General features: G+C 35.0%; 2 protein-coding genes across 3 annotated transcripts; one reads left to right on the top strand and one right to left on the bottom strand.

Moving 5' to 3' along the window:
• Positions 1-242: 242 nt before the first annotated feature.
• Positions 243-9,155, bottom strand: LOC309480236 (nicotinamide/nicotinic acid mononucleotide adenylyltransferase 1-like). Its single transcript, XM_082144649.1, has 10 exons — positions 8,947-9,155; positions 8,343-8,497; positions 8,011-8,194; positions 7,631-7,764; positions 3,944-4,337; positions 2,300-2,320; positions 1,995-2,188; positions 1,587-1,765; positions 1,044-1,145; positions 243-936 (listed from the first exon to the last, which is right to left on the bottom strand). Exons 2-10 carry the CDS (start codon positions 8,455-8,457, stop codon positions 883-885), a joined length of 1,377 nt encoding a protein of 458 aa, XP_082000775.1. The 5' UTR covers positions 8,458-8,497; positions 8,947-9,155; the 3' UTR covers positions 243-882.
• Positions 9,156-9,268: 113 nt separating this feature from the next.
• lzic (leucine zipper and CTNNBIP1 domain containing) lies at positions 9,269-11,504 on the top strand. 2 transcript variants are annotated; one of them, XM_082146312.1, is made up of 7 exons: positions 9,269-9,407; positions 9,789-9,896; positions 9,976-10,111; positions 10,298-10,396; positions 10,490-10,585; positions 10,694-10,775; positions 10,869-11,504. In XM_082146312.1, the coding sequence occupies exons 2-7, from the start codon at positions 9,796-9,798 to the stop codon at positions 10,925-10,927; spliced, it is 573 nt and encodes a 190-aa protein (XP_082002438.1). In that variant the 5' UTR covers positions 9,269-9,407; positions 9,789-9,795; the 3' UTR covers positions 10,928-11,504. The 2 variants fall into 2 exon arrangements, with proteins under 2 accessions (XP_082002438.1, XP_082002439.1); XM_082146313.1 differs by lacking the exon at positions 9,269-9,407 and adding an exon at positions 9,425-9,689.
• Positions 11,505-13,904: the final 2,400 nt, after the last annotated feature.

Here is a 13,904-nt window from a genome sequence, read left to right as displayed (position 1 = left end):
TTCTGATTAGTTTGTTGACTGATCATCCCCAAGATGAGACGCCATAAACCAGAAAGATTACAAATCAGCATTGTGTACACAAAGTGCCTATTATAATCTGTTTAAAGTATTACTGAATAATAATATTTTCCGTTGATTGAATTGATGATGATTATTATTATTAGTTGTTGTTGTTGATTGCAATTTTTCATGATAGAGACATTAGGCAACAACCTATAGTAGAAAATAACACACAAAGTATATTATAACTTGTTTCAATCTTTATTGCACAATAAGTGACTTTCAAGTAACAGAATTGAAAAAGGTGTAACATTTAAGAAATTTAATTAACAAAAGTGCATATATTTAGGTGTCATAAAATATACATGAACAAAAAATAAAGCTTAACAAGTTTTTATAAAAATTTTTTTTTTTACATCAGTTTTACAAAACGTTTTTAAAAATGTATTCAAAATGAAGCATGGCCCTTGATTAGTCATATTCTTGTGAAACAATGATTCTGGCTTGCAAGAAAAACAGAAGTACATTACACATTGCTAAATGTTTGTGAATGTGTCTCTTGTATTACATGTAAACATGATTAGGCAATGGTGGCACAACTATTGACAACATGCTGCGAGTGTCTCCAGTGCCTAAACTGCTATTGAGCCGAGTTCGGTCTGTTCGTGGTCTTATTGCGCCCACTAGTGGCACTATAAATCATTCTCCTAGACACCCTGCCTCAGTCTGCAAGCCTCTCGCTGCTTGTAATTGATTAGTCAGGTTTGGAGGCACAAGTTAAAACTCTTGGTTCTTGTTCTCGCCTCATACTCCTCTGACTTAGAAGTGTGAACAACTTTGTTTACAGCATTGCGCCTTTTCAAGTACGTTTATAGCAGGGCCTCAGATAACCCGTTTGAAAACTTGCTTGCAGATTTGATCTTCACAGTGTAACTCCTGTAAAAGGTTGAGAGGTCTGATTATTAGTGGGTTAATGAATGAAATCAGCTCATAAATGTTTATTGCAGAAGTTTATAATGTAAGATGCTTAATTTCACACTTACCAAATGGAGTTTGTCATCCTCAATCCAGTGTCTCCAACCTCTGTTCTTCTTCTCACCCTTTTGAATGCACATCAACTTGTTCTCCTCCCAGTCCACCAGAGACTAGACAAATAGATATGTTTCATTTTTAAACAGTGCATTACGTGTTTCCCCCATATTGTGTGCTGAGCAAATATTTGTATTCAAAACAGACTAAAAATAATGATGAAAGTGGGATGTCGGTGTTAGTGCTGTAAGAATGTACATTTTGTTCTACAATGAAATGTCATAAAAATAAAAGTGAAAACAGTAAATTATGCATAATTCCAAGCAACTATACCTAAACCTAATCCTAAACATAACCCTAAGTACATGTTAAAGTACTTATTTGTGTAATTACACTGTAACAAAGACACCTTAAAATAAAGCGTGATGATAGATAGATAGATAGATAGATAGATAGATAGATAGATAGATAGATAGATAGATAGATAGATAGATAGATAGATAGATAGATAGATAGATAGATATTCGTTTTAATATAATAATAAAACTTTGCAATACCTTGCAGTGTCTGTCATCCAATCCCTTGGTGAACTCTTGAAACTCCTCATTGATTCTGAAGGAGAAAGTGTAGTTTCTGAAAGTGCTGGTAGTCTTCACAACATATTGATCCCCCACCTGCTCGATTACTTTGCGAAGTTTTAGCTTAAGGGCGATCTTACGGGTGTACAGGCCTATCCCTGAGGACAAGGAAGAGGACAAAGTTTAGGATCCATTACATTAAATACAAATGGGAATGCTTTACACACTGTATAATAAATATAATATAGCCTAATATAATATAATATAATATAATATAATATAATATAATATAATTGTTGGATGAAAAAAATATATTAGCTATGTCAATTTAAGGAACAGACATAAGAGGAATCATCAATTTTAACAGGAAAAAGAATCCAATCTTACCTAAAGCAATCATGAATCCCTCAAAGTTGACATTGCTGACCATGTCCCATGTACCACAGAGGCTTACAGGCATCTTGTTAACCGTCTGCAAACTATCCCAGTAGAAATCAAGGTGCAAGGTATGAGATTTACAACTATTTATGTGTTGTGAGCTGAGTGGGCGGTCCTTCTTTCTAATTTGCATTTCTTTGTTTCTTCACAGTTCAGGCTGTACCTCACATGCCTTACATAAAGAAAAACGTGTCTGGCCGGTGTTTGTGTGCTAATAGTTTGCCAAAAAAAACAAAACATGATCACAATAATACCTGTTCAGACGCTTAGTTAGGCTATATAAAATGCAACGCTTGACATATGTTTGAAAAATGTAATTTTTTTTTTATTATTACAAATATTAATGTTAACAATGCAATCAACTTTACTCTCGTTAAGTTCACTTGCATTGTCTTCCTTGTATCTTGCGGAAAATATTTGACATCATAATCACATGAGCGCCACAAAACAAAACGTCAAGTACGCACGTCAAGTTACTGTGAATTTCTTAAAGGAAGACGATAAATAGGCTATACAGAATAGAGACCGAAACTTACTATTTTGAGCATGTGATGATGAATAGGTGTTAATTCAAATTGAATCAAGCGGCATTATGTGGATGAGATGCATTTAAAAAGTAGCCTATTATTTATTATTGTACACAATCATTTTAACCTCATTTAAAAAACACGATTGATTGAACAAATCTGATACAACGTAAAAAAACTACAAGGTATCAAATGTGACTTGAAAAGGGAATGTTACATAGCCTATGCTAAGATGTACTTTTGACTATATGCAAATGTTCCTAATCAATCAAAGTGACAGACACAATCAGTGAAAGAACCAGGGAAACTCAAGTCTTTTTAATGTTTACTATTTTGAAATCTTACCGGGTCACGAGGACAAGACAAGTGCCTGAGGGCGAATGTAGATGCGGATATGATCTTATTCTTAACAGAAAACAAATAACTTCACTATGCATGGCCAAAAATCAACTAAAAGGAATTTCTGTAGTAATCACGTTATTCCTGGCTGGGAATTCCCACATTTCTGCAGTACATGTGTGGTATAAGATAGGGTGTTCATATATTAGCACTGACGTAAAAAAAAAAGCTCTAATCTTAAGATCATACTTGTTCAGTAACTACAAAATCAAATTGCTGTAGGCTACTCTACATGTCAAGATCTCAACACAAATACTCTGACTTAAAAAAAAAGGCAAATGTTCTCACTTGTCAAATAAATGTCACTAAGCAAATGTGGCATTGCTTGAATTCTAGAGCAACCTTCTCTAATGACTCTCAACACTTGTTATGCACATTTTTTTTCTTCTTTTTTTAAATTATAGATATGTATTATTAAAAAAAAGAAAGAGCAAATGACAATTATAAACAGGTTTTACATTTATTAGCACCCATATGGCAGAGCATTTATTGTTCTAAATATTGAAATCATTTTTTGTATACTCTAGAGTCTAGAGGTATATAACGCTCGATGGTGTTTTAAGCCCCCAATGGCTCTTTAGAGGCAGCTAACCCTACCCTCAACCTTAAACCTACCCATCCCCTCGCTGCCTGGAAGGCGCCGTTGGGGGCTTAAAACGCCAAACGCTGTATATAACTGGTCAAAACCTACACAGTTCCTGTTCTAAAATTGAAAAAAACTAAATCTCTTTATTTAAAAAAATCAAAACATATTAAAATCAAACAATATTTAAAAAAATTCATCATACATTATTGACCATACTGAAAAATTCCCGATCAAATGCAAATTTCTCATTAGCCAAATGTATTCAAGAAAGCAAAAAGCACTATGAATCAAGTGTCGATCACGTCTGTCATGGGTAACAGACCAGCCTTCCATCAAAGACCTCAAACAGAACAAGAGTCTAGCTCAAAAGCAGCAGAACATCAGTCTAGTTAGTGCTGGTGTATCTCTGAAGGGGGGCGAGGATGACATCAGCATTCTTCTGCTCGCTCTCAGCGCTATACAGACTGTGATCCTGAATATAGCGCACCACGGGGTCGGGCAGCAAGTAGCGCACGCTCTGTCCTCTGCGCAGGGCACGGCGCACGTGTGTAGCTGAGATCTCGTTGGTCACCCATTCTCGGACAACATGGATGTTCTTTCGGTGTTCGTACAGCACATCAGACTGATTGATAAACTTCTCAGCGTCACTGCCACATCTTGTGATGCACACCACACCATACATTCCCACAATCTCCTCAATGTCCTCTGGCTTCCAAAGATTGGGGACACCAAATGACTCCAGCACATCAGCACCACATAGCAGCTTCAGTTGAGGGGTGTCTAAAATATACATTTATGAGAATAATACACATCATTAGTGATTTTGACAGCTGTAATTATAACAGATCTTAAAAGTCATGATTAATTTGAAATATGTGCTCCTTTCAGCCAGCCTTTTAGCCAGTGCTATAACAGGGTTTCTGCAGGTATCTTCAAATGAAATGTAATACTTTTTAATGCCATTTCTTTTATTTGTAATGCCATACATGACACTAACCACCAATTAAAAACACTTACATTGTTGTAGGTTTATATCTAGTTTATATATTTTGTAATGTAATAATTTCACAGTTAATCTCCAAATGAATGTTGAAACAACATAAAGACAGTATATTTCAAATACTTGTTTAATGGCATCTTTTTTATGAATGAAGGTCAGTCTTACTAATACTAATACAGCTATTGATGTTTGGATAACAAACAGTCTGCACGGCATAAATTATAGATTAAATATAGACTAATCCTTATTAAAGCTAAAACAGTTATTTAGTCAAGAGCAGTTAGTGATTTTCTCTGTTACCTTTGTTTTTTGATTAACTTTACTGACAGAGAGAATTAGTGGCTACTGTCCCTTTAAGACCAGCCGGTACTGACAGAGGCGCGGATCTCACCCGCGCCTCATCAACTCTTCACGTTCATTTAAGACTTTATTTAACTCAAGACTGGTCTTATGTTATGAAGATACTCATTTGAGACATTTTGACATAATTGTGTGTTACTGCCAAGTTCAAGTTCAAAGCATTTGCATGAATAAGAGCGGGATCATATAATGTAAAGCTAGCCAAAGGATGACAAAAATGAACGGATGCTGCGTTAATTGCGTTAAATATCCACTTCTAATGGAATTTGCACTTTCCCATTTTTCTGGTCTAGTTTTATTCCAGTTATTCCTGCTGTACAGGAATACAGCCAGGTCATCTCCGCATCACGGCAATTTTTCTCCGGCCGGAAGCAATTACCAAACTGGTTCCGCGTGATATTACACTAACGTACATATTTTGCAACAGCAAATAAAAATGATTAAATATGATGGCTATATTCAAATAAACTGATAGTATACATTTTTATTCAAAACTATATCTACATTTTTAATGCATGTAGGATTAAAAATCCATGTAATGACTTTTAATGCTTTTTAATGCCCCGCGGAAACCCTGTATAAGTTAATTATGGTATGGTTAGGCTGTTCTGCAACTAAATATAAAGACAAGACAAGAATTTTGAAAAAAATGTGCCATGGTTTCCACAAAAATATTTCAATGATAATGATTAAGCTGAAAATTCAGATTTGCCATATTAAAATAGAACAATTAAAATGAAATGAAATTGTATACAGTTTTAATGTATTTTTTTATCAAAAAAGAGAAAACTTATGGATTTTCATACGTTTACTTATGTCTATAGAGACATAAATGTCTATAGAGAGTTTTATTTTTCCTATTTTTACCCTAAATTGGGTGTTGTGAGAATTTTTGTAATGTCTGTTTCATTCATACTTGTAGCCAGAGGGCGCCCTCACCCAGAATTGTCTTTCAAGTGAGACTCATAGAAGTCATAAAACTTATGATGTTTCAGGAAATCCCTTAAATGGACAAAGTCATAAAATCGATAAAGTCCATAGGATGGACACTTTACAATCCCATGAGGCCACGGGAGAGGATTTATGAATGCCAGTGAAGCGAACATAACTGACGCTGATAGGTCACATGATAATGACAACATGGCGAATATAGTACGTCTGGATTACATTCATACTACAAAAACTTGTACTATACAGAACGTACTTTTTTAGTGGTCGTGAAGTAATTACTTATTCAAAATAAGTACCTACTCAAGAGAGTATGCGATTTCAGACACAGCCATCCAGATATCTCTGCAGCAGAATAAAAAATAAAGATGTATCGACTGATGAAACATAAAGCGAAAAAACATATGACTGCGACAATATATGGTTTATCTGTGTTCTTCACGCCACCTGGGTTATTTTCATAATAATAAAGTATATTTATAAAGCAATGCTAATCGACATTGCCTTTTTTCACTATATAGAATACTAAAAAATAATATATTTTATGAAGCCATGTCAGATCACAAAAGGAAGTTATTTCAGTTACTAAAGTTTGGAGTAAAAACATGTAATTAAATTTTCTCTTTTGTTGGATCTTTGTTCCACGGGCTTAATTATTCAGTGCGGATTCATCTGGCAACAAGACAAAGGAGAATGCAAAAACATCTGCTATGCTAATGAGGTTCTACCTTCACACTATGCTTAATTTATCCTCCTCAATCCATTATTTGAGCCTATATTTGATATTTTTAATTTCCATTTGCATTACACTTCGGCTTATTAAATGGACTTTGAATGTAATAGAAGAACAAGAAGAAGAATCATTGAATTCTTTGAAGAACAAGGGGTGCTTTTTTGTACATGGCCAGGCGTACTGATGTTCATGTGCCAGCTGAATAGAGACGAGCATGTGAATGATGAGACAGAGGGTGTAGAACAACAGGGTAAGCAACATTATTTGTTTTTTATTGGTTACCACAAATCTTCTTGTCAAACATCTGATCTGAGTTTACTTGAAAGAGTCCCAGCCGGCATGATACATCAGTATGACGTTTGAAGTTGGACCCCAACGTTGGATTTTGTTTGGAAATGAAAATTGGGTTGACGTCGTCAGAACCCAGTGTCAGATTGACGTGAGCCTTCAATGTTGGACAGACGTTGCATTTTGGTTGGAAATTAAAATCGTTTTGACGTGTTGACGTCATAACCCAACGTCAGATTGACGTCAACCTCTAACGTCGGACAGACGTTGCATTTTGGTTGGAAATGAAAATCGGGTTGATGTCGGGTTTGATCGGGTTTGGAAACAAAGTTTGGAAAGATGTTCGGCGCATATTCCTTTTGCAAAAAATCCGGTTCCCACTACAAAACTAAAATCTAGAGGGAAACACAGGTCTGCTCTCAAAAAGCATTTGAACTGTTCCTCTTCACAAGTTGCTTCAATTCTCACTTATTACACCTTTACATTTGTTCAAAGTGTTCCACTTGGAGAGGAGTGCCTTGGGACAGTGCTGAGAGATGCAGATTGTGTTCAATAGTGTAAACACTATTATATAACTCGCTGTACCCTTTTCTCTACTGTCCTGAGGGTACATCAGCAATTCAATTTATTGCCGTTTGTCAGGTATAGTGACAGGGTGACATTCTAAGGTACACACCCTTTTAAGTGCACTGAGCAGTAGGAACATTTGTCCTTTGAAAGATTGCTGTGGATTATTTTTCATACCTGCATTTGTGTTAATATAAGAACTCTGACAGATGCTTTTATTTTGCTCCAGCTTTCTCCTCTTCCCACATCTCACTGTGTCCACATCATCATTGCTGTTGTCCTCGCTAGAAATGAGTTCTGCATGATGGTGCCTAAAAAAGATCAGAATGATCTGATTTAATGTCAATTGACTGCATAAATGTTGATCATTTTGACGCAGCAGCACATCATATATGACGTCCAACCACACAAGATGACATTATCAGATGTGGCATGGAACTCACGCAAAGATAGAAAGCACTACAGTATGTGCAAAACAAAGGGTGTGACAGATTTATCTTTTAATTCAACCAAAATTAAATATTCTCTAAAAGCACATGATCTTAAGATGTTCCCACCGAACTACTTTGGCTGTCTCCACCCACTCCGACTGCTGACTCTCCCAGTCATTCACTGTGATCCAATCAGAGTTCTCCGTGGCCAGTCTTGCCATCTCTAACCGATGACAGGCTCCAATCAAACCTTTCTTTTTATAGCCATCTCCAACTGGAGAGATTATGCCTTTCACCACTCTGTATTTTCCTGAGTCAACAAAGAAATAGAAAAATAATAAGATGTATGCTAATTGTGTATAACGTTTATCACAAAAAATGCGATGAGTGATAACAAAAACAGGTGAATTTTAAAATAATATACATTCACATTAATACATTTTTTATTTAAAATTTACCAGTGTCTTCAAAGTGATCCCGAGCCAGTTCGAACATACGCAGGTGCATGTTTGTGATGGGGTTGAAGGACCCGCATGCCAGCAGCACCAGTTTGGTTTTCTCTTGTGATGCCATTGATTATATGGAAGATGCTGTCTGCCGAAAAAGAAATCCACTGTTGATAGAAATATATTCTGAAATCAGACAATGCTCTATATCTGACAATTAATTATTTACACAAAATGATATTGATTAATATTTAATTTTGTATATATAATCTTAATTATATATTACTATAACAATATATATATATATATATTATGCATATATAATTTATTACAATTATTTATTAAAGTTATTAAATAATAAGGAAAAAAATTATGACTGCAGGACAAAAAAAAATCCCCTAAAGGCAAATCACAACCAAATTTCCTGTTTCAGAAGTGTAGGTAGTAAGAGGTAGCATTATAGCTATAGTAATTTCTACACCAGGGAACAAGGAAAGGAAACATTAAAAAGGACCCTCGCCTTAGGATTTAAGAATGATATTCTATACAATAAACCACCATTCCACAAATATGCATAATAATATGCCACCAGATTGTGTTTAAAGTTACTTCTTACCAATTCAACACTAGTCTCGTGCTTCCTATTTAACGTTAGCTGAGTGCAGTGGTTGTGCTCGAGTATAACAACTTCGCCGACTTTATTTAACCGACAGATACAGCTCTAGAAAAACAGCAAGGCCGACAAACAGAACGTTCTAAAAAATAATCGAACATTCCCATTGTTTTGACAACTGAAACAGCAGGGTGGGACAAAATATCAATACGCGTGTAGACCTTTTTGTTTTACAGTCTACTATGGTGTGGTGTAGAGTAGACAGACATGCGCAATTCCTATGCGTTAGTAGTGTGTTCGTGATAATCAACTCTGCGCAGCGTTTACGCAGAAAAACCATTGGTTTTCCTATTGAAGATAGTGCTAGCAAACCACACCTTAGCAACTGAACTGGATTTAGGAACTTAAATCCTATTGTAATTTTGTCTTTATCTGTAGGACTTTTATTGGGGGGAAAAGGACGGGTGAGAATTACTACTTTATTAATGTAAAACCACGCCGTTTAGGACTCACAGTTCGTAATTTTTTTGTTTATATATATTTAAGTCCAAGCTAAGCTAACTGCGCAGAGAGAGAGATAGAATAAAGCAGGGTGACACAATAATGTGATATATTTCATGAATGGGATACTAGACCTGTCAAGATGGTAAACCAAGCTGAAATAACCATATTTACCTTGATACAGCCAACACTGTATATACTAATACTGATCAGATCAGAACTATTTTGATAGCAGATCATAACAGGTGTGACATTCTCATATGTAGTAACAGAAGGACATGTCTTATTCTTCATTAATAGATGGTGCTGAAAATGTGATATTTGCCTGTTATTTATTTAAAAAGATAAAGAATGGCTTCTCGGGGGAAATCAGAAACAACCAAACTGAGACAAAACATGGAAGAACAGTTGGACCGGTTAATGCAACAGCTCCAGGATTTAGAGGAGTGCAGGTGATGACATCCCATCAGTTCTCTATACAGCACATTCAGTTTCATGCACAGAAAAAAAAAGATTTTTTTTTTATTGCAGAGAAGAGCTTGAAGAAGAGGAATATGAAGAAACCAAAAAAGAGACACTAGAACAGTTGAGCGAGTTCAATGAGTCATTGAAGAAGTTGATGTCTGGGAATATGACACTAGTTGATGAATTGGGGGGAATGCAGCTGGTAAGAAATTAGATTTTATTGTATTAACATACTGTATGATATATTAAAGTGTCCTGAACCATTGAAAAGAGTTCTAAATTGTATGTATGAATATTTTACAGTTTTTATTACTGTAAAAAGACATCTAGACTGACTACTATAGTATTATGTATGCTGAGATAATTTATGACTGCAAATATTTATCAGGCGATCCAAGCTGCCATCAGTCAGGCATTCAAGACACCTGAAGTTATTCGGATGTTTGCTAAAAAGCAGCCAGGGCAACTGAGAACGAGACTGGCTGAGGTGATTAACATTTTAATACTGACATTTTCAAATATATAAATACCTATACAAAGACTTGTGTTAATATGTTGACATGACACTGTATGAATTCAGATGGACCGTGATGTGATGGTTGGAAAGCTCCCTCGAGATGTGTACACTCAGCAGAAAGTGGAGATCCTCACAGCTCTGAGAAAACTTGGCGAGAAGGTGAGAGGGTTATTATTGACACACAAATGCTTTCCTGCAGACATGCATCTATTTCAAGACTCGCGTGTTAAACCGTTTCTTGTACCTGTAACTTGTTTGAATGTGCAGCTCACAACAGAGGATGAAGCATTTCTTGCTGCAAATGCTAGTGCCACTCTGAGCCACTTTGAGAAGGTGACTGCAAGCCTGGGTAAGATGAGAATCAACCAACTATTACTATTAAAGCAACTTATGCTTAAGAATTACCTTTTTTTTAACTATCAAATGTATCTTTCCTTTCCAGGATCCGAAGATAAGATAATGGCATTGGCCAGTTCTGGAGTTGAGAAGACCCATACATAAGTCTGGTTTACTAGGATTTTTTTTTTTTGTGAGCGTGGCCTAAATACTGTCTGTGAGTTTTACAGTTTTTGTGTGTTTTTATTTGTTTTTAACAGTGGTTGCAATTTCTACACTTAGGAACAGAATTTGTGACATGACATCATCTGGTCACTCAACCTAAAGTATCTATGTTGGGAGTCATCACGAAAGTTATTTGTATTGTATACACCATATACATTTTATGTTTGATCGTACATTCTTATTTGGGTACAGTGAAAAAAAGTGTTTACATTTTCAGTGAAATGTCTCCAACATTTACACATGAAAGCGCATTTTAGAATAGCTCTTATTTTCTGAACACAGAGAGGTAAGTTTGCCTTTATTCAAAATGGTCTTGATTCATTTTTAACCCTCTGTATTGTAATTTATTAACCTTATTATCAAATTGTCTGCCAATAAGCCTTTTGGTACTAGTATTTGATAGTAACACTGTAATTACTATGCATTTTCATTTTCGTTTGTCATTTACTTTTTTAACCAGTGTGATATTTGTAAATATTTTGTATTTTGAATATATTTGGCGATCAAGATCTGAAAAGTTGTCAGTGTTTTCCCTTTTCTGTATTTACAATAAGTGTCTTACCGTCTTATTTTTTTACATTGCATATTATAGTGGGTTGGAAAAGGAGTCAAAAAACGGCTTTGAATTCCATTACAGAATGGATTGCGATCTTTGGAAAATCATTTAATATGTAAATATTTATAGACTTTATATAAAATTCCACACTGCCCATTTAATATCAAATAAAAACACAGACTGTCAAACTTTTAATTGTATTATTCAGCTGTCCTAAATGGGCACCCTAAACACTTGCGGTCTTCTCACGAGGCCACGCTTTCGTGACATAAAGTCGCTTTGATTGTCGGGAAGAGGTCGCTTCTTTTCGGGTTTGACAAAAGTGTGCATCAAGGGTGTGTATGAGCACCCTTCAGAAACCTATAATGACAAATGGGACACCCTATGGCAAGGTTCCTCAAATCCAGCCCTGAAGGGCTACGTGCACTGCAGAGTTTAACTCAAACCATGTTTGAAACTCACTTAGAATTATTTCTAAACTCACTAGAATTATTTGAATAAGTTACAAACATTTACACAAATATTTGACCAATAACCCAACCCATATTTCATTTAATCAACAGCATACATTAAAACTCCAAAGTGGTCCTTTACACCTGCAATTTTCTAGTATCTCTGAAGACGGTGACTGCATACGAAATCACATAATCTCTTGAGTAGCGACTTATTTTGAATGAGTAATTTCTTCATGACAGCTAAATAACCATGTTCTATATAGTATGAATGTAATATGGACATGCTACATTTGCCATGTTGTCATTATCATGTGACCTACCAGCATCAGTTACATCGCTTCACTGGCATTCATAAATCCTCTTCCGTGGCCTCATGGGATTGTAAAGTGTCCATCGTATATGGAAATAGTAGGTCATCGGGTACTTTTTGCCTACACTTTTATGAGTAGGCTACTGTGAATTCGGACATACTTCTTTTGTCTCATACTGTTTTGCCTATTATACAGTAGGGAAGTATGTGATTTTGGATGCATCCCTTTACTAGCTTGTTCAGGTGTGTTTGATTAGGGTTGGAACTAAACTCTGCAGGGCAGTGGCCCTCCAGGACCGGATTTGAGGAACCCTGCCCTACGGTCTTCACAGTCACGTGCACATGGCGGCCATTGTATGTCCAAAAGACTGTAAGTGCATATGAAGTGTGCTATTTGGGACTGGGCCTTCTGCTCTCACCTTTAGGCAGCATTGAAAAGTTTTATAAATGGTAGTATGTGGGTCATTCTTCAATTGGGGTGGCAAATGAGAGGCAGAAATTGTAAAAATGCTTTTTCTTTTAATAGCTTTTTCTTCTAAAATGCTATGCATTTAAAAGTAGTTTAATATTCTATATCCATGAAGCTTAATAACATTTAGATTTTTAAATAATTTGAATCAAACACTGGTGAAACAACCACTTATGTCTATGGTGTTACCAATATTTGAAGTAAAATTTTGGTTTGTTCTAAAATGAGCAGGGATATGCAACTTTTGGTAATAATTAATAAATACATGAATTACTTCAAGGACTCAGTTTCATTGATCATTTAGATTTTTCAAAAGAAATGTTTAATTGTTTATCTTGGCCCCTATTTTTGGCAAAGAAGAATTTTTTTATTCTATTTTTTTATATACAACAAAAAGGCAGGAAAAATGGTCTGTGCTACCTTTATAGTTTAAAATATTAAAACCACTTTACAGTCTAAAAACATTAAATTATAAGATTAAATGGCTCTGAAGGAAAGAAATTTCAGATAAGTTTTGAAGTAACACCACAGACATAATATTGCATAATAGGTTTAACAATTAAAAGTTTATTGAGCAGAATAATGAAATTCATCATGAGTAGGATTACAAGAAGTATCTACTCTGATAAAAGAACATTTAGAGAAAAACTGAATTAAAAAATATAATTAAAACAACCTGCTTCACACTTTCTAAAAATTTTCTGCACAATAGATTGTTTCAATAGAGAATAAAAAAAATAAAAAAATGCAATTCTTCAGTGAATATATCATGTATCCACAAACTTATTTAACACAATATATATATATATATATATATATATATATATATATATATATATATATATATATATATATATATAAAATATATATATATATTATATATTCTCCAGTGCTTCGTTGCTCCCCTCTCTGGGAGATCTCCTATTCTCATATATATGAATATGTTTCAGTTTTCAAGCACTAGGTGGCAGCATTACTGTGGTCTGTAATTCACCTTCATCTTGAAAGATGAAATGCCTGAGGAAACATCATGGTGAATGATTAAACACCCTTTGGGTAAGGAAACATATTTATTTATATTTTCTTCAAGTATAAAAATGGTAAAGGGTTAATATGATGTATTTTTA

The sequence above is a fragment of the Leuciscus leuciscus genome (genome assembly GCF_965113295.1).
Source record: "Leuciscus leuciscus genome assembly, chromosome: 18".
In the NCBI taxonomy this organism is placed as follows: domain Eukaryota; kingdom Metazoa; phylum Chordata; class Actinopteri; order Cypriniformes; family Leuciscidae; genus Leuciscus; species Leuciscus leuciscus.
This window is presented reverse-complemented; position numbering and strand designations above follow the sequence as displayed.